The 20663-nt window shown below is 38.7% G+C and overlaps 2 protein-coding genes across 3 annotated transcripts; one reads left to right on the top strand and one right to left on the bottom strand.

The window, feature by feature from the left end:
* Positions 1 to 26: 26 nt before the first annotated feature.
* Positions 27 to 4840, bottom strand: cpsf3 (cleavage and polyadenylation specific factor 3). Its single transcript, XM_057352470.1, has 18 exons — positions 4631 to 4840; positions 4329 to 4392; positions 4154 to 4251; positions 3947 to 4075; positions 3661 to 3838; positions 3477 to 3566; positions 3230 to 3380; positions 2956 to 3131; positions 2713 to 2871; positions 2478 to 2624; positions 2193 to 2345; positions 1580 to 1688; positions 1263 to 1361; positions 1095 to 1189; positions 918 to 1005; positions 730 to 796; positions 551 to 647; positions 27 to 471 (listed from the first exon to the last, which is right to left on the bottom strand). The coding sequence occupies exons 1-18, from the start codon at positions 4699 to 4701 to the stop codon at positions 370 to 372; spliced, it is 2073 nt and encodes a 690-aa protein (XP_057208453.1). The 5' UTR covers positions 4702 to 4840; the 3' UTR covers positions 27 to 369.
* A 620-nt stretch (positions 4841 to 5460) lies between these two features.
* On the top strand, positions 5461 to 20260 carry asap2b (ArfGAP with SH3 domain, ankyrin repeat and PH domain 2b). 2 transcript variants are annotated; one of them, XM_057353103.1, is made up of 28 exons: positions 5461 to 5905; positions 8880 to 8952; positions 9870 to 10015; positions 10123 to 10197; positions 10888 to 10937; positions 11479 to 11608; positions 11719 to 11804; positions 11895 to 11970; positions 12079 to 12165; positions 12516 to 12619; positions 13379 to 13448; positions 13778 to 13865; positions 13955 to 14003; positions 14099 to 14265; positions 14803 to 14936; positions 15018 to 15109; positions 15199 to 15388; positions 15477 to 15562; positions 15687 to 15802; positions 16065 to 16132; positions 16967 to 17074; positions 18045 to 18288; positions 18430 to 18522; positions 18599 to 18848; positions 18929 to 19008; positions 19329 to 19396; positions 19847 to 19962; positions 20044 to 20260. In XM_057353103.1, exons 1-28 carry the CDS (start codon positions 5780 to 5782, stop codon positions 20258 to 20260), a joined length of 3189 nt encoding a protein of 1062 aa, XP_057209086.1. In that variant the 5' UTR covers positions 5461 to 5779. The 2 variants fall into 2 exon arrangements, with proteins under 2 accessions (XP_057209086.1, XP_057209087.1); XM_057353104.1 differs by having other exon boundaries at positions 19847 to 19966; positions 20044 to 20234.
* Positions 20261 to 20663: the final 403 nt, after the last annotated feature.

Below are 20663 nucleotides of genomic sequence, written 5' to 3'. Positions count from 1 at the left end.
CCTTAATATAAGATTGTGTATTTAAAATCAAGTTCAACAGGCTCAAAAACATTTTATTAAATCAACACAGATCATAAACAAATTATAGGTCATTATCCTTAACACAGAAAATGTCAAATAAAAAGACAATCTTTCAATCATTACTACGTATTGTGTGACTTTTGAAACGATGGTTTCAGATCTGCATCTGTGTTATATCTACAAATAAATCTGCACCGTTTGCCTTTCGATTTAATTTAGAGATCGACTAAATACATTGAAGTGCTTCAGCCATTCCAACTTCTGGTGTCTTCAGCGTGGGTAAGCGTGGTTTAGATGAGATTTCTGGAGCTTCTAAACAGAAAATGTTTCTGTAGACTTCAGCTCATCTCACATCGCAGGGTTCATCGCTTCATACAGTCTCTGCACAGCGAGCTCCACCATTTCCCTGAGAGAATCATCTTCACCGTTGGTCTCGTCATACTCCACAGTCTAAACAGTAAACGCACCAGAATCACTTTTTACTCTTAAAACATACGTGTGCTGGAACATCTCAAAGTGTGATACTTACTCTGGTTTCCAGGTTGACGCAGGCAGTCTTCCCATCCACGGTTATAGACAGACTGTTATTATCGCTCATGTCGACACATTCCTCACCAAACATGTCTCTGCAGAACACAGGAGAAATTTTTATGTAAAAATCAATGCAGTTCTGCTATGTTCAGATAAGTGCAGCGAGGCTCGACTTACTGGAACATTTTCAGTATTCTGTTCTGGAAAACATTCACATCCACCTTCTTTTCTTGAGGATGAACATCTAATATAAATAAAAGAGTTGAAATATTTGCTTAAACTAGAAGACTAATTTATCAACCAAAAGTACAGCAACCAGGTGACCTCCGGCCATAAGTATGTCATCAGTATGGAATGGGCGTTACCTTTCTGTGCTTTAGGATTTGATTGGACCTCCAAGACCACTGTGGTGACTGCATCAGCATACATGTCATTTAAGGGGTTGGCAAGCCACTGGTGAAAGCACAGAGACACACAACCAAATGAAGACACTGAATTTGCCATATAGTTACACTGGTACATGAAAGCTAAAAAGGCCTTACCTCCAGCATGACCATGTTTGAATCATAAACCAGTGTGATGTTGTTAAACACCCTCAGTGTGTTTTTCTCTGGAGTCTCAATCTCATCCACATCACCTATTACGCACACATACAGTATATATTTTTACACAAATAAATATAAAGCACACGTATGCACAAGTACACCCACCTGTCAAGTGACGTAGCTGACTCAACAGCAGTGGAAAAGGGCCGGTGAAGGGGATGGCTTGAGTCTGTTTAATGGTGCTCATAGCAAGATCTGTGTAATCTGGATGATCAGAGTCAAGAAACAGTTCTCACGTTACACTTGCATTTATACATTTGACAGACGCTTTTATCCAAAGCGACTTGCAGTAAATTCAAGATATACAATTTCTCAGTGCATGACCTTTAATGCCATTCTCAAGTGAGTTAGAGGAAGCTATAAACACAGAAGTATAAAATACACATAAAGATCAGAGCCGTTTTCAACAAACACTAACTTACTGGAAAGGTCAGATGGGGAGAGGATGTGATAACTGAAGTTCTTTTTGACCAGAATGCCGGAGACCCTCTGACCCTGCGCACACTTCTTATCCGCAAGAGAACCCATCACCTTAAAAGACCACACAAGATTCATTTATTTATTCCAAGGTTATTATAATTTATACTTTTTTTTACAAAATAAATTGAGACAAATTAGAAATGATCAACGGCTCTTTTATTATTTCTCAAATGCTGCACATTTTTTTGTAAACAAAATATATTTTATGCCAAATAACAAAACTAAATTGCAATTTTAAAACAAATTCCAAATCAAACAAAAAATGAATAATACAAAAGTATTTTTTAATACAAACAAACTAAATCTTTGTCTGTGCTTTTCCTAAATGTGCTTTTTTTTACATTTAAGAAATATCAGCATATCCACGTTTACCAAGTTTGCACTAAACATAGCGGCCACTGCTGTTCAAAACATGTATTGCAATTCATTTAACATCAACCGACCTGAATCTTCACATATTACAATTGATTTTCAACCGGCTCACGGTGAATCGTTCCATCCCTACCGAGAGACACTCTTCACATGCATTAAAATAAAGTACGCTTTATTTCTCACCTTTGCCAGTTTCTCTCCTCTGAAGTTTAGCGTGACGGCCTCTGTGTTACGAGGGTTGTGGACCTCGATGTGAACCTCATCGTTGTCCTCGTACTCTCTGATCAGCGCAGCTTTCAGACGAGCCATCTCATTCTGCTCTCCATGAACTAAAATCTAAACACCAGTAACACCAGTCATATCAGCCCCTTAACCAGAACGCCTAATCTTGAGCCAACCCATAATGTTAAAGTTAGAAATGGCTGAAATAAAACGCGAGCACAAAATGCATTTCGTAAGACTACACACCACATGAGGGGGTTTCAGAGCTCGGATGAACTCGCTGGTCTGCTGGTAGTCAGTGTGAGCGGAGAACGAGATGTAGTCCACAGACATCTTCAATGGAAGTTTCTGGCCGGACATGGTGGCAATTTCCTCTGGTTCAGACATGATATGCTACACATTCGGAGAAGACAGGTCAACTGTGCACATACGTTCCATTTATTGGCCATTAAAAACATATGATGGGGAACTTTAGGCCTACCTTGGCGAGTGTTCCTTCCACACAGTAACCTGCTATGATGACGCCGTTCCTCTTGTCGGTGCACCAGCTCTCAAAAAGCTCTCTGGAGAGCCCGCTCTGCATCATACCTGGAGATGCCATCACCACACTCGGGCCGATGTCATCAAAATGGTCCATGCTCTGGAAGAGGACACAACGTTAGATTTTCTTCGTAATTATGTATTTTCTACATCACTAGTTCTTACGAATTTTAAAGATGCCCACCTTAAGATTGCTGATATGCTTGAAGACAAAAGGGTTGTTAATGTTGATGGCCTTGCGGATCTTGTCGTTCATGGCGTTCACGTAAGTCTGATATACAGCCATGCACTTCTTCGCCAGGGAGGAGGCATAATAAATGGGAATGTCATGGAGTTCAGGGTGATTCTGCCAATACTCATCTAAAACAAATACAGAAGAAGGTCTTCAGATTAGTTCAAGTTTAATGATGCCAACAGACAATCTGCTCATGGTTGAAAGTCTGAATCGTGGACTTTACCAAGAATGAGCAGCAGCTCTTGGGCTCGACCCAAAGCGAACACAGGGATCAGACAGCGTCCCTCTCGGTTCACTATGTCATGGACCGTGTTACAGAAACGCGCTTCTCTCTCTTCTCTTTTCTCATGGATGTGTGTGCCATACGTTGACTCCTACAGAGAGGGAGAAATATGACAGTCATCATCTGTAAACGCTGGATTTTTATATTTTTACTAAAATGGAGTATAAATGAAATCATGCGGACTCACTGTGATGAGAATGTCTGGTTTGACGCTGGGAATCTCAGCTGCCATTAGATGTCTGTCTTCCTGACGTGAGAAATCTCCTGTATACAGAAGCTGAAGGATGTGCGTATATTACAATATTATTGTGATGCTTACGTGGCAAAGCCATTAAAATATTCTTCATTGAAGACCTCTGAACTACACCCACCTTCACTCCAGCAATCTCGATCATAAACATTGCGGCACCCAAAACATGACCTGCATGGTAGCACCAAAACTTAATGCCAGCCACCTCTTTCACTTCATGGAAGTTGATCGTCTCAATCTTATCCATGCTTTCCTCTAGATCTGTCTCTGTATACAGCATATCATCTGCTGAGATGTTGCTTTAGAAAATGAAAACAACGGGAAAAGATACAGAGTTACTTTGCTGGCTCTTTCTGACATATGCAAGATGTTATATAAAAGGAGTTGGAAGCACACATTAGACGTACCTAACTTTCACATAGTCTGAAAGTAACCAGCGGTAGATGGCTTTGGTGGCATGGGTCATAAAAGTCCTCCCTTTGAAACTTGTCTTTTGTAAAAACCAAGGTAACGCTCCACAATGATCCAAGTGAAAACTGACAAGGGGAGAAAAATGTAAGCAGACTTTAACAGGCTTCAAGAATCTATCAGTCATTGAGAGAATGGGAACTCACTGGCTGATGAGGAGCAGGTCGATCTCGGCTGGGTCTATCAAATCAATGTAGGGCAATGCATCCATGCCCTCCAATCCGGGGTGGATGCCACAGTCCAGCTACAAATATATATAGCATGTTAGAAAACACCAACATGTTCAACACAATGAGAAAAGACCGACCAATCTATGCTCACCATAATTTTACGTCCCTTGAACTCCAGGATAATGCATGACCTGCCAACCTCCTGACCAGCTCCTCTGTTAGACAATTACAGAAAGCAATGACAGAGTTATTATTAAAAGTAATTGAATAAAAAACTATGTTATATTTCATAATTCAACAGAAAAACTGAACACGTGTAAAATATTTTCCTTTAGTCATTTAAGTCCTACTGAGTAACGTTAAGTTACTGTGTTTGCACACATAATTGAAAAAAAAGAAAGGCCTAAGTAATAAAGATAAACAAAACATCGCCGGGCTAATGAATGAACTCACAGGGGTCTTATGAGAAGTTGATCACTCTCTTCTGCAGGCACTGGTACATCCGCTTTACGTTTTGCAGCCATGTTTGTTGTGCCTTTTACACGTAATCCAGAAAAACGTATATCATACCCGTCGATCTTTCTAATAATAAAAAATAACGTGCATGAGTACTGAACCCCCACACTACGAGCATGAAGAGACTACTTCCGGTGTGACCACGCATCAAAATAAAAGTCGGTGTGGTGTAAAAATTAAATTAGAAATATTATAATGGCTTATGATAATGACTAAGTAAATACATAAAAACGTATATCCTACCCGTCGATCTTTCTAATAATAAAAAATAACGTGCATGAGTACTGAACCCACACACTACGAGCATGAAGAAACTACTTCCGGTGTGACCACGCATCAAAATAAAAGTCGGTGTGGTGTAAAAAATAAATTAGAAATATTATAATGGCTTATGATAATGACTAAGTAAATACATAAAAACTGTACATTTTGCGTAATTAGTTATTATGTATTACAAGCTATTATGTACTGAACATGGGACATGCTTTTGAGAAATTACACTGGCTTTGAGGATAGCTAAATGAAGTCAATATATTCTCAAAAAATATCTAAATGAAACTATAAAACATATGAAACTGGTGAAATATACATATAGATGTGAGGTCATTCGGCATTTAAAAACATTAACTCACCAAATTTAAAAGATTACAGCGTACCTTACCCTGCCTCGCTTTCCATTGGCCAGCAAGTTTGAATCCTCACTCTCATTGGTGGACTGGAAATGATTGACGGGTGAAACCATTCCTCATACAGATCGCATGGAAGTGAAGCTCCACTGGACAGGTACGATGGGCGGAATCCAGAAGTTCAGAGCGAATGCACGGATCGGCTGTTCTGTACATTACACCGGTCAGAGGCGCATGTAATGGAGTTATTTAACCCAACTCATCTTCTGATCAAAGATTTTACTCCTCATTTCCTCTTTTTCTGTTTAATCTGTTTGGACTTCGTACGCGATTATTTAAGATAAAGAGTTAAAGTAATGACTGACATGGAGTGAGTCTGGTCTGGTGTTTGTGCAGTTCAGTCTGAAAACGTCAAAAACTTTTTTGCCTTGGAACTTGTCTGCGTTTAAAGGGAATAACCATGCCCGATCAGTTAACTGTATCGGAGTTTATGGACATTACCAATGAGGACTATAAAGCACCAACGACATCAGTGTTCTGCACGCGGATGACTCACTGTCGCAATACAGTGGCCGCTTTGGAAGAGGTGAGAGATGTCTATTCAACATTAGACGAATTATTAAACACCTTCTACAAAAGACACACGTGACTTTTTTACAGAAAGTCTGCGGTCTAACCTCAGAATATTGGTTTCTTTTAGTACGTGCTATTATTTGACTGTTTTACGAACGGGGCCTGGAAAATTACTTCCTTCTTGTTACACTAAAGGCTCCGTGTATACTACAGTGTGTTAGAAGTGAACCACGCCCATGTTCAGGATTAGACACTTTCTCGCGCATATTATGTAACTTCTCTGCTGAAAAAAAACAATACAAATTGTAGTACAAACACCATAATAATAGTGACATGTAACAGTAACAATGAATGCATATGGCAGATCTTATGCACTGATACATATAGGTCTGTCCCTGTGTATTATAAGCGTACCCTTACGAAAATTTACCATGGTTTTACTACAGTTAAAATGGAAAAACCATTTTGTAAAAACCATAGTAAACGATGGTTACTGTAGTAAAACCATGGTTTTGCCCTAAGTAACCAATCCACCAAAAAACCATGGTTACTACACTTGTACCACAAAAAAACATGGTTAATTTTTTTAAGGGTAATACTGTTTGTGTATTGAGTTCGTGACACTGAAAAACAAAGCTAACATAAACATAAGAAAAGATGGTGGTACGATCAACATGACCTGGTGTTCGTAAATACCATAATATATAGATATCATAGTCAGTACCATGATATTACCCCAGTGTTACCATTTCTTTAGTTTACCGTGGTACTGCCATAATATTTTTTTAAGGGATTAAAACCTCCATGACACTTGTTACAGGATTTCTTAAACTGAAATGGAAAGATTTTAGTTTAAGTGTGACCTTGTTTCACTATTACAATAAGATTGAACTTGACTGATCTCTGAAAAAGAAAAAAAATATCCTATTACTTCTTTGCACTTCCACTTCTGCAAGCCATCTTGAACTTCGCTCTGCCTGCATTAAATATGTTGATCAAAAGGGAAGATGTTATGTTTGTTGTTTGCTGGAACACCGTTTAAATTAGTGTTTCAAGGTGATTTCTAAACCAGGCGTGAGTCAAATCCATTGCCCTAGGCAGGGACACGCAGAGGGAAACTCTCTTTATGAGTTGCCCTTTGGCACTAACCCATTTGCATTTAGCCTTATTGAAGGAAGCAACTGAGGTAAACAGATGTTCATGGTTTATGTGAAAACTGGACCTGGATCTCATGTGACTTTATGCATGTGTCTGCTAAAAGAAAACATATAGAGTGATTCAATTATGTCACATGATTGGGTTATTATTGTCCAACCCATCAACTATTTGATCATAACAGGAAAGGATCACTGTAACATAGATATGCTCCTTATCAAAATATAGGACTCAGACACCCACAGAAACTATAAAGATGTTGTAAGTATACTGTAATTGGGTTTGACACGTAGTACACCTCTTTCCGGTTTATTCCATGCTGGGAGTCCAGCCGAGGCTTGTCTTTGATGAAACCCCAGTGCTGTTAAAATGTCTCTTTCCCTCTCCTTCTCTCTCTCTCCTTCCTTCATCTTTTCTCGTTCCTCAAGGCTAAGGCGGAATGACTGCCATCGTTCTTGTCTTAACTTGTTCTTGTCTCTCCTAATCTTTCTCTTTCCCCTCTCCCTGTCTGTCTACAATATGCACACAATTATTCTTAACCTTATCCCAAATAAAACGCTGAATTGACAGATAATTATAAATAACATGAATCACGTAAATTACATATTTATCATCTAAATCAGCATTTTGTTGCACAGCACTCTTTCAACTTTTAAACTGAAGCGTCTTGCCGAACAGCTGAAGACGTGACAGTAGCTCCGTCTTCTTTGATTTGATTGGTTACTGCTCGGCTCTGTACCAGTAACTCCCGCCTCCTTTCATTCCTTTGATATTGCAATGTTGCGTCTGGTCAGTAATTTCACAAATTTTGACAAACACCACAAAAAATAGGGTACAGCCCTACGTGAGAAAATGTGGGTCGTGAATATAACACAAAAAAATCGTAATTTCATAAGCTCTTGGGGGCCCCCTAGTGGCGGCGGGGCCCTAAGCAGCCACTTAGTTCGTTATGGGGAGGGCTGGCTCTGCGCACACGTCTGCTTACTGTTTTTCCACATCTTTTTGTGTGTCTACACACCTGTTTGGTCTGTCTTCTTCAAGGCCAATTTCAGAAAAGTGTGGCACAGAGCTTGAACAACCAACAGAGTTTTGAGATGTTACTGCATAGGACACAGATACACTGCAAGGTTTTGGGGTGACAGCCTTTAGAAAAATATTATTGTTTCTGGTACATAAAACAGTAGTGAAAACATTTGAGAACTCAAATTCACTTCTTAAGACCACTAAAGTGCATTGAAGTAGGTAGCTTTGTTCAATCTGTTGAGGTGTTTTCAACTACATCCAAGGAAATATCCAAGAGCGTTAAGTTTACCTCACATTTGATTTGTCATAAAAATCTGATGAGAAGCTGAAGTGCAGAAAGATATAAAAATCACTGATCCCTATTTGTGGAAGAGAGAGAGCGCTTATCTTCAAAATGAGAATTTTGTCAATGTTTTGGAACACATTAGTTAGAAATACTAAAAAAGCACATATATTAAATTTACGTTTCAAATACGTTATATAAACATGTTTAGTACACACTAATGTCAATTTAGTTTCAAGTACCATGATGTCTTGACATTACTTCTGCATAAACACAAGACTGTCTGTATCTCCTGGTTCTTTTTGTATAATAATCCCAGAGCGTGATTCAGCATGAGCGATGTCATCTGAATTACACACTGTCTGAGTATGTCTGCGAGTTAAAGAACTGTGTGATTGTGTGAAAGGAAAGCAAAAATTCACACCGAAGAAAATGTTTATATATGTATATACTTGTACTCATTTGTGTGACTTTAGAACTAAATTCTTTATCATGCTCAACTGAAAAAAAAATGTTGTTTTTGCAGGCGTTGGATCTGGACCGCAGTGTATTGCACAAAATAAAGAAGTCAGTCAAAGCCATAAACAGCTCTGGTTTGTGTAAGTATTACGAATTGCAATTGAGCTCACAGCTCAGTTTAGAATAAAGCTTGTTCTCTTTAAATAGGATCCAAACTCTAGATCCAAAACATACTTGAAACAAAGAAAAACCTACATTTCTTCTATTAACACCGTTTATGCATATAATAATTACATACCAGTGGATTTAGGTCACTGATACTCAGGTAGCAAGCAATATTTATTTTACAACCTTATACATTCCTCTCATTCCTACCAACAACACATATACATGTTGCAGCAGGACTTGTGTATTTTCCTCTCCCTCTTTCTTTAGTTCTTATGCCTTTACCCCATGTGTGTGTGTTTGGAGGCAGATCAACATACTGTATGTTTTTTCTTTAAATCTGACTCAGCATGATTCAAATCATCAAGACAAATATTCTTGCAAGGCAATTATATTATTATTGTATTATCTGTCGCCGTATGGACATTTACTGTTGCTAAGCAATTTTGGTACTTTCTGCTAAATTAAGACCCAGTGTGAAATGTGGGTCCTGATGCAAAAACCAGTTCGGAGTTACTTCATTACAGTAGACCAGCTCTTACACATTCTGTTTGCTTTTTGTTCCGCACGGTGCTTGGGAGGAGTGAGCTCGATTCTACAGCACAGACTTTGGTCATAAATTAGGAAGTATGTTCTTTTGCAAGGGCAGGGCGACACGTGATAGCCATTGACTTATGCCTTTGTAGACTTGAAAAAAGGTCAAGTGTGTTTACAGTTCAATGGAGTACAAAGCACAAATGATCTTTCTAAAGCTACAATTGGAAAATGCACAAAATATCATTGATCATCAAACAAGCTTTTGTCACAATCTGTATGAATCAACCCCATACTAAGCTTTTGCTGAATAATATCGCAGCGGGTAATTGAACAGATGGTTTCTGTGTGCTTTCAGCTCACGTTGAGAATGAGGAGCAGTACATTCAGGCACTGGAGAGGTTTACAGATAACACTGTTTACAAAGACGACCCTGAGATGTCCAGTTACTTCCTCAAATTTGCTGGTTTGACCAAGGAGCTCACTGGTCTGTTTAAGAACCTGGTAAAACCTCTCTGCTATCAATCTATCATATATCTGAATATCAGAGGCCTGTGTTTATCTCTGTTACGTTGAGTGTTTTTTACACGTGTCTTCCTTTGTGTTCACAGCTTCAGAACATGAATAATATCATCACTTTTCCGCTAGACAGTCTGTTGAAGGGAGACCTCAAAGGAGTGAAAGGGGTACGAAATGAAATATATTATTCTTATTACTGTTAAAGGAAGTCTTAAAGGTCCAGTGTGTCATTTTTTGGAGGATCTATTGACAGAAATGCAATATAATACATAACTATATCTTCAGAGGTGTATAAAGACCTAATATAATGAAGCGTTAGGTTTTTATTACCTTAGAATGAGCTATTTCTATCTCTGCGGGTCCCCTTGCATGGAATTCGCCATGTTGTTTCTACAGTAGCCCTAAATGGACAAACTACTCTACAGAGTGCGTTTTGTAAATACGTTATCTCCTTCAGCAAAGAAGCGAAAACGTGACGACATTAGCCACTGTGTGCTTCGAAAGGGAGGGGTGGAGTGAGCCGTTGGTTGCAATTCGCAGCCGCTAGATGCCGCTAAATTTCATACACTGGACCTTTAAAGGGTCATGGACCACTGCAACACATATTTATTGAGGTACTGTATGAATGCTACGGATATTTTTATTTTAAAAGCAAATCAGTCCCCACTGTTTTTATGACACCGTATGGCCTTGTACAAGGAGATTCATTTCAAAATGTTTGCCTTTAGTTACGTTTCTTATCATTTAAGCTGTGCTTTCTTATAAACACAATGATTGCATGTTGGTTTGCGTGAGTGTTTATTGAAACATTTGACCTTTATGTCCCTCTGATGGTAAATGCTATCGTTTGTTTGCAGGATTTGAAAAAGCCTTTTGATAAAGCATGGAAGGATTATGAGACCAAACTGTAAGCACCCTTTACTTTCTTTTTATTCCTTATTTACCTCACAAAAGGCAACCTGTTTTATTGTCACCTTTCATATCTGTCTATCTGAAAAAAGTCAAGTTTGTCGATTACGGAAATACAAATATGTTGTCACATACAGTTACAGCTCAGTGACTCAAACCCAAATCTTATAAAATTATGAATCATTCTTCTGCATTTCTCTGAGAAACAAATTGTAAACTGAGTTTTAGAGGTATGAATAAAACAGCTTCTAAGATGAAAAGATTCAGTTGTGGTCACAATGACTATAAACTTGTTCATTTGGATTTAGTATACAAGGGAAGTAGAAGTTGTACTATATAAGTGGAGGCTCTTTTTATGTAATTTCAGATGTTTTAAGATAATTCCTGGGTCTTTGATATAGTTGAAATTGTGGGGCTTTACCTTAAGCAAACATTGGCATTTACAGTTTATTTGTGCATTCGGAGCATTCTAAGGCCTTAATAAAAGCTTAACGTTTGTTTCTGGTCAAAGTAATGTTGGAACTTCTATTCTTTGACAGAAATAAGATTGAGAAAGAAAAGCGCGAACATGCCAAACAACACGGTCTGATCAGGACAGAGATCAGCGGAGGAGAGATTGCAGAAGAGATGGAGAAGGAGAGACGCCTCTTTCAGCTTCAGATGTGTGAGGTGAGCAACGTGCTTTGTCTCTGCAGCCAGTGTGTCAGTGGTATAGTCTTATAGTTTTAAATGAAGTGATAAAAATGATTGTATTTTATACTGTATCTATTGTTTCCCAGTATCAAATTAAAGTGAACGAAATTAAAGTCAAGAAAGGGGTTGACCTGCTCCAAAACCTCATCAAATACTTTCACGCTCAGTGCAAGTATGTTTTTTTTTTTTTTACGAAATTCTCCCAGTAACAATACTTTAAAAAAATACTTTTTTTCACATTAAAAGAGAACATTTTTTACAGTTTCTTTCAAGATGGGATAAAAGTTGTGGACAACCTGAAACCATTCATGGAAAAACTCGCCACAGAATTGACAGCAGTGAGTTTCACTGGCCACTTTTTTAAACATTCATCTACGTATTCTCACATAGTATTAGTGTATTAGTTTTTACATCTCATATCTTATGTATGCGTGTGTGAATGGTAGAACAAGCAAACACAAGATGCAGAGAGGAAACAGCTGATGCAGTTGAAGGATGTTCTGAAATCTGCCCTGCAGTCAGAGTCTAAGGACGTGAGTCATCCTGCTCTGATGCTCCAATGCCAAAAATGACAATGTTCTTCAAGCATTTCAATTGCTTTATTAAATGCTAGCTTTATTAAAACCAGATTTCAAACTTGGCTAAGTGCAGATGAAATCAACTGTTTGCTCATGTTGGTATGACAATACAGTTGTTTATAAGTTACAAATCTGGTAACAGTTTACCATAAGGTTGCACTTGAGTAGTTACGGCCCTAGTTAATGATAAACAATACAACATTTTATAATCTGGGTCTGTGTTAATTTATTTACAGAAACCATTTCAGTTCTGGCAGCAGAATTTCTAACTAAATGTATTATGTGGTTTTTTTGTGTGGTGACAGGACGGTCAGTCGAAGCAAAATGCAGGCTACAGTCTCCACCAGCTGCAGGGTAATAAAGCTCATGGTACCGAACGCTCGGGATTTCTCCTCAAACGCAGTGAGGGGTGAGTTTGCATGGGCGTTAATATAAAATGTAGCACATATTTCATAACTATCAATTAAAAACCTTATGCTCTTAGTTTTTGTCCATCTTCAGACATTTACAGTATATTTAGTCAAGATTAACATGCTCACCCATATTAGATTTTTCTGTTCAGTACATTTCTCAGAAAAAAACAAAATAAAGGTTATTTAACAATAAATTACAAGTAATACCCATATATGCTATCTATGTTGCTTGTAATTGGGATTTTTATGGCTGTATTAAACCGAATAGCACTGTGTGTGGATCCAGTAACCCGCGAACATTGGCTGAGTAACAAAAACATACACCATACAAGTGTTAAATGTGTGCAAAGTTAGATGAAGGGCAATGAATGTTTAGTTTGTGAGATTAAAGGAATAGTTCACCTTAAAAATGAAAATTCTGTCATCATTTAAATCATTTAAATATTTTCATCATTTAAACCTGTGTGATTTTATGTCTTCTGCAAAACACAAAAGAAGATATTTTTAAAAATGTTGGTAACCAAAAACCGTTGGTTCCCATTGACTTCTACAGTATGGACATTAAACCAATGCAAGTCTATGAGTACTAAAGGTTTTCTGTTACCAACATTTCTCAAAATATCATCTTTTGTGTTCTGCACAAGAAAGAAAGTCAAACAGGTTTGACATGACAAGAGGGCATGTAAATAACAACAGAATTTTCATTTTGAAGGTGAACTATTCCTTTAAGGTTCTTGGTCACATTGTGTTTACAGGTTAAGGAAGGTTTGGCAGAAAAGGAAATGCTCTGTAAAAAATGGATTATTGACCATTTCGCATGGAACGGTAAGTGAAAAACTCACACATACTCCTGAAATGTTTGTGTGGAATGCACTGTAAGTTGCTTTGTGTAGACGCGTCTGCCAATTGCAAAATGTGCTTAAATTGTAAGCTCTGTGCTTGATTGAAAATAATATTATGTAATAATAATTATTGTTTACTTTCATTTTTTTATATATATTAATACAATTATATAATTAAAAAAATTGTATTTAAGCAAATTTATCATAGCTCATTATAGAGGAATCTGCCATAACTAGGCAATAAACATCAAGAATATATTAAGAACATTTCTCTTATTTACTCTGTGACTGCTCCATCTCTTATCTTTGTAGGCTAATGCACCTCCAGTGAACCTCAACCTCTTAACCTGCCAAGTGAAGCGAAGCCCCGACGAGAAGAAATGCTTTGATCTCGTATCTCGTAATATACTTTGACTACAAAGATTTTCTCAAAATCTGGCTCATTGTTCGATTATGTTGATTTGCTTACTTTTCTTTTACATATTCTAGATGACCGAACATATCACTTCCAGGCAGAGGATGAAGCAGAATGTCAGATGTGAGTATGTGCTCATATAATGAGGTAATATTACATAAATAACTGAAGTTATGTACTCACTCTGTCATTATTTCCTGTATTTTTCTGTTTCTCAGCTGGGTGTCTGTTCTCCAGAACAGTAAAGAGGAGGCATTGAACAACGCCTTTAAAGATGACCAGAATGAGGACGAGAACAACACCGTACGGGAGTTGACCAAGGCTATCGTGGGAGAAGTAAAGAAAATGAGCGGCAATGACGTGTGCTGTGACTGCGGAGCTTCTAGTAAGCGATATGACAGTGCTGTGGTGGTTGAAAGGTTGCATGTTCAAATCCAATAAGGCATTGTGTCACATTGAGTAAAAAAATACTCAGTTTTCAACCTGCTTGCACTGGTTGTGTGGTAAATAGAATGACAGTTTCTATTCTATTTTAGCACACACAGAATCTGTGCCCACAGAACTGGAATGCCTGTCATTCATTAAATTCCACAAATGATCCGCCCTTTTATGTGTTTGTTTATCAAATATGTTTGGCAAATTATATACTACACTTCGCAACCAGAATTTGCAGAAATTGTACATTTTCCTCACAAAATGAGCCTGTAGCATAAGAACAAAATTACAAGTGTTGTTCATTTTCACATGTTTACACCCCACACTTCCTGTTTCTAATCTGGCCTTTCAACTTCTCTTTGCACATTCTATGAGACCTAGTCATTCCAGCTGAACTTGTTTCATTGTTATCCATGAATAACGGCTGAGATCAAGGATGTGGAATTCAGATTGCATGTCAATGGATTTTCATGTGTTGCCACTCCAGATCCAACATGGCTCTCCACAAACCTGGGTGTGTTGATTTGTATCGAATGCTCTGGAATCCATCGGGAAATGGGTGTTCACTTCTCCAGAATACAGTCACTGACACTGGATGTTTTGGGCACGTCTGAGCTCTTGGTAAACTCTTGTGGAAGCTCTGTTTCTCTTGTTTAAGAGAAGATGCAAACATACAGATTAAGATTGTTTCATTTCTCGCAGCTTGCTAACAGTGTGGGCAATGCAGGCTTCAATGAGATCATGGAGGCAAATCTGTCAGCAGAGATCCCCAAACCCAACCCATCTAGTGACATGTGAGTGACTGTTGAAAAGAATATAAAACGTTTTGAAAAGAATCAACCTGAATTTTGCATTTAGTTTTTGTCCCTCAATTGTGCCTTAGGCAGGTACGAAAAGACTTCATCACGGCCAAATACACAGAGAAGTGGTTCGCTCAGCGGAAGTTTGCAGACAACGCAGCCCGTCTACATGCGCTCTGTGATGCGGTGAAGACCCGGGACATCTTCTCTTTGATCCAGGTGTACGCAGAGGGAGTGGACCTGATAGAGACCATCCACCTGCCTAATGAACATGTGAGCTGTAGTGTGAATTAGTTATGCTTCAAATGACATTTAGGGAAATTTTCTATAACACTTCTATAATCCTGCCCTTTGCTCACAGGAACCGGGAGAGACGGCACTTCACCTCGCAGTACGAATGGTGGACCGAAACTCCCTCCATATTGTAGATTTTATAGTACAGAACAGGTGTGAGAATGTTTTGTTAAGTGATTAGAACTTCGTAAACGAACATGATGACTGTAATTGATATTGATACATCTTTAAATGCATGTTCTCTGGCATTTGTTTCTGAATGTGTTTGTGCGAGCAGTGGGAATTTAGACAAGCAGACTTCTAAAGGAAGCACAGCCCTGCACTACTGCTGCTTGACTGACAACAGTGAATGTATGAAGCTGCTTCTGCGGGGAAAGGCATCTTCCACCATTAGTAAGACATATATATATATATACACAGTATATATACACAAGTTTTACTGCAGAGTCATTGGGCAATAACTGAACCACAGTTAGTGGCAACTGATAAAACCTACATAAAATATGCTGTTTTACTGTAGTTAAAGCGATTAAATTAAGTTTGCAATATATATTTTATTAATATATAAACTTGATGAGACACATAATAATGAGTTGCTTTGAGTTGTTGGTGTATAATGAACATTGCGTATTTGTTTCGTCATCTTGCCTTCCAGCCAATGATGCTGGAGAAACTCCCCTGGATCTGGCCCGACGTCTCCGACGTGTGAAGTGTGAAGAGTTGGTCAGTGTAGTTTTCATCTCAGTGTTTAAAGGGTAAGTTCATCCCAAATTCAAATTTGTGTGATTTTTTTACTCACCCACAAGACTTTAAACATGTTTTGAGACCTCCCGCCGTCTTCGGAGCACAAATAAAGATATTTAGGTGACATCCAAGAGATTTATGTGCGAAAAGCAAACCAAAATAACGACTTTAATCAATATATTCTCCTCGGTCTATGGTGCACGTTCACGAGAGCAGTTCGACAGTGTGGTTGGGCAAAAAAGTGCAAGTCTTCATCAATATCGAAATCATCAGACATTTTGCAAAGATCAGCTTATATGCAGCGAGCGTCTTCTTGTAAACAAAGAGTTGTGCATCCGGGTTGTCAGTCAGAACGCCGGCGTCTGCCCCCCACCGAAGTGCTCTCGTGAACCCGCACCATAGACTGACATGACAGAGGAGAATATCTCGATTAAAGTCTTTATTTTGGTTTGTTTTTCGCACATAAAGCATTCTCGTTGCTTCAAAAAAATTAATTTGAGCCACTATGAGCGGATGGACCAATTTAACGATGTCTTTAGTACTTTTCTGGGCCTTGACAACAACTATAACCATTATGTCTATGAGGAGGCCTGGAAATCTCTCAGATGTCACCTAAATATCTTTATTTGTGCTCCGAAGACGCCAGAAGTTCTCTAAACATGTTTAACGTCATGTGGGTGAATAAAAAATCGCACAAATTTGATTTTGGGATGAACTTACCCTTGTCGTAAAGTGTTGCTGCTTGCGGATGTTTTTCAAAATTTTGTACTAGAATTTCCCTTAACCTTATCATGTGTGTTGTGTGATTGACAGCTGACCCAAGCACAGACAGGAAAGTTTAATGTCCATGTGCATGTGGAGTCCGACTGGCGTCTACACAACGAAGATCTGGATGAGAGTGAGGATGAGATGGAGGACAAGGTAGTCCTGCTTTTTTACTCATATACACAAGATAACCCATTATGTACTGTTTTAAATCAGTTACAGTATTTCTGCATTGGTGGAATAATAAAGCAGGGGGTTTCAAACTTTTTCAGTCCAAGACCCACCAGACAGGTATAATATTGCTTCTATTGTTCACCTCATTTGTTAGTCGCTTTAGATAAAAGCGTCTGCTAAATGACTAAATGTAAATATATTTCAAGACCCACGTATACACGTTTGTCTTTTTTAGTGGACAATAGTTTTTATTGATCTTTTCATTGTATAAATGAATTATAAGTTTAATTGTAATACCAGTACCAAGATATCAAAACCATTGTCATTGCTAGTCATTCATTGGACTATAACTGTTTTTGTGTCATTCACTGCAACAGCCAAGTGACTATACATAACCAACTCACTCCCTCTGTGCAGCCAGCCAGCCACCAACCCTCATATAGACAGGCATTGCGGTTCCCAGGCTTTGTTTGCATTGCACGCACATTCAATTTGTTTGGCAAATCCGGTCTTTGAGACTGACTGTCCACTGTCAATTTATAAAAAATGAAATGTGACCCATTTGTTCAGGCAGCATAGTCAAATTTAGTGTATTTATATAGGTTGCTATGGTAACAATGGCAAGAGATTTTCTCATATGACCGTATGACAATAACATATTAACTTGTTACTTGAATTAATATTTATATAAATTGAATATAGAATAAATTGTTATATTATAACCAAACACAGAAACCGTCTGATGAAGCCGTCTATATCGACTGAAAATAGCTGTCAGTGTAATGTCTCGCTGTGTTGCTCAACTCAAAAGCATGGGAGCACTTATGCACTACACTATATTCACTATATAACACTATATTCATTTATTCATGAACAGTCTAGAACTGTATGCCCTTTAAAGCTTGTTAATATCATACATAGCCTGGCTCATATCTTTGATTTTGCATTCCAGCCCATTCCCTTCAGACGAGAGGAGCGTCCAGTTAGCTGTTTTGTTCCAGGCAGCAGCCCTATGATGCCCAACATGAGCGCGCTGGCACGTGATGTGGTGAACGCTGTCAAAGACAAGCAGAGGGCTTTTGTGCCCAGCATGATTTGCAATGAGACTTACGGCACCATGCTTGACGTTAGTCCTCCGCCGCTTGGGTTACCCGGAGCACCTGGGTTCTCTTTGCTCCCTCGTACTCTGGGAAGGGGTGAGTAGCGTACTGATAACTGTATGAGGAGGATGCTTGTACAGAAGAATTAAAAATCGTCTGGGTGTGGATCCTGAAAGCATTCATTTACACAAAAGGCATTCACTAAACATATACTCTTGTGTGCGTTTGCTATCTCAGGGTGGAGTCCTCCAATGGAAGTGGTTGGGAGGCAGAGATCATCTTCGGACCCTTCAAACCCTCAGAGTCCAGAGAGGAACAGCTCTGTGTACGGTGAGCGTCACCTCAAACGGAATTTTACTGCACAAGTTGTTTGTCACTGGCATAACACATCTCGTATCTCCTCTAGTGCTCCCTCCTGTTCCTCCACCTCCTCCTGCACCCAAGAGACCACCGCCCCCCGATCCTAAAGCCACCCTTCCCCAGTTGCCTCCGGTCCCAGCTCCACCCTCGTTTATTCCACCCGCCCCAGGTAGACAGGTGCCCGTAGTGCCACCTGCTCCAGTGTTGCCCCCTTCATTTGCATATAAACCCCCACCTCCGCCTTTGCCCCCTCAGCCAAAAACCCCTGCATCCAAGCCAACGAAATGCCCATCTAGGTAACATTCAGCTTCATTCATTAACATGTAAATTAGTTTATAGAGACTTTTGTGTTCATGTGTACCTTGTGTGTTCACAGAGATCCTGTTGGTCCATTTAGTAAAGATACAAATGCAAACAAGGCAGCACCCACCAGAGCACTGCCCATTGATAAACCAGGTCAATCTTGCAAATATCGCTGCTGTCCTTCAGAAACCTTGTATCGCCATATTTTCTGATATTGATTTTTTCCTTTCATCATTATTATTAGTAATCTTTTTTTGTTTGTCACTGCAGGGTTTGCAAATATCTAACCAATAAAACGTAAATTTAATCATTAAAAACGTGCAGTGTTTTTTCAGTTTCCTGAAAAACACTGAATTTGGACATCTGAGATTCCAGAAAGACAGCAGCAATATATTATAGATAATATATCCACTAACTTCAAAATATTAATAAGATATTAGTCTAAAGGTTTCTATTAATAATGTTTTCTCCAGATTCAGGCCCATCTGCTGCTTCCGCTCCGGTCCCGGCTCCAGCTCCCAAACCCAGAACAGCCCTTCCTGTAAGTCCTAAGCCTATGTTTCTAAAACTAAAGTCAACATTCTCTGATCCATTGACATTAATACACTTAAAATTAGAGATGCACCGATATATCGGCCAACAATTGGTATCAGTCGATAAAAGCAATTTTTGACACTATCGTCCGATTGAAAACAGCTGATGATGAGGTCTGATATATCCAGTCAATCAAAAAAGGACAGGAAATGCAATGAAGTTGTGCTCTGTATTTAGAAAATGTTAAGAAACATCACCAGTTTGATGGTCAATATTAACAGTCATTATATGAATTAATAACATTCAGAAAGTGAAGAAATATTAATTTAATCTTCAGAATCGTATCGGCAGATATCACTGTGAATAATCAGCTATCGGTATCAGTGGATCTCTACTTCATATACATTTGACTTAAGTGTCCTTATACTTCTGGTGTCATTGTATTGTATCAATTTAGAAGCAGAAACCAAAGAGGGTAAAGGCCCTTTACAACTGTCTGGCAGATAATCCGGATGAACTGTCCTTCACTGAGGGAGAGGTAATAATAGTGCATGGAGAGGAGGACAAGGACTGGTGGGTGAGTTCAGTCATTCTCAAACACACGCCGATTAAATCACGTGTGATCTAGAAGTAATCCCTTAATGACTCTTCCAGGTGGGCCACATTGATGGGGATCCAAACAGGAAGGGGGTTTTCCCCGTCTCATTTGTACACTTCATCACTGATTGATGTCATACACCGCTGTCCTGCTACAGCCACAGGCTCTGATGTCCTGTGTGACAGAGCCTTCCGATATTGCCACGGACTACTGAACTATATTCTACATCTGGCCATATGGATTCTACAGGTGGTCATGGATGGTACAAGATAAACAATCTCAGGACTGCTATTGTACTGTACGCTATTACCAAGATCAACATTCTGATTTGTAAACAGACACTTTTTTAAACCAAACGGTCTGATTTTTAAGAGCAATTACCTCTTAATACAGAAATTGTGTGTGAGCTGTGATGTCTGCTATGCATTATATGGGGATTGTTATTTTATAAATATGGATATTGTTGGATCCTTACTCCAGTTTTTTTTTATGATCACACACTCAGTTTGCAGCGCAAAGTTAGGTGACATGCTTCACCATAAAAGCATGCATCCAAGTATTTTCTTTAAGCGCTGTTACTTAACAAGCCAATAAACCATTTAGTCTATACATTTTAAATGTTGTGGTTTTATTTTTCGCACTAAAGATATGTTTTTACAAAAATAATTAAGACAAA

Source organism: Triplophysa rosa, linkage group LG15 (genome assembly GCF_024868665.1).
Source record: "Triplophysa rosa linkage group LG15, Trosa_1v2, whole genome shotgun sequence".
Taxonomy (NCBI): domain Eukaryota; kingdom Metazoa; phylum Chordata; class Actinopteri; order Cypriniformes; family Nemacheilidae; genus Triplophysa; species Triplophysa rosa.
The sequence above is the reverse complement of the archived record's forward strand: the minus strand, read 5'-3'. Positions and strand labels throughout refer to the sequence as shown.

What these genes read in the sequence shown, in the direction of transcription:
- cpsf3 (XM_057352470.1), bottom strand. Translation starts at nt 4,701, where the DNA reads ATGGCTGCAAAACGTAAAGCGGATGTACCAGTGCCTGCAGAAGAGAGT. An exon ending in CAACTTCTCATAAGACCCCT is followed by an intron (nt 4,393 to 4,630) that starts GTGAGTTCATTC and finishes ATTGTCTAACAG; the next exon opens with AGGAGCTGGTCAGGAGGTTG. An exon ending in CTCCCCATCTGACCTTTCCA is followed by an intron (nt 1,362 to 1,579) that starts GTAAGTTAGTGT and finishes CTGATCATCCAG; the next exon opens with ATTACACAGATCTTGCTATG.
- asap2b (XM_057353103.1), top strand. Translation starts at nt 5,780, where the DNA reads ATGCCCGATCAGTTAACTGTATCGGAGTTTATGGACATTACCAATGAG. An exon ending in CAGTGGCCGCTTTGGAAGAG is followed by an intron (nt 5,906 to 8,879) that starts GTGAGAGATGTC and finishes TTGTTTTTGCAG; the next exon opens with GCGTTGGATCTGGACCGCAG. An exon ending in CTGGTCTGTTTAAGAACCTG is followed by an intron (nt 10,016 to 10,122) that starts GTAAAACCTCTC and finishes TTGTGTTCACAG; the next exon opens with CTTCAGAACATGAATAATAT.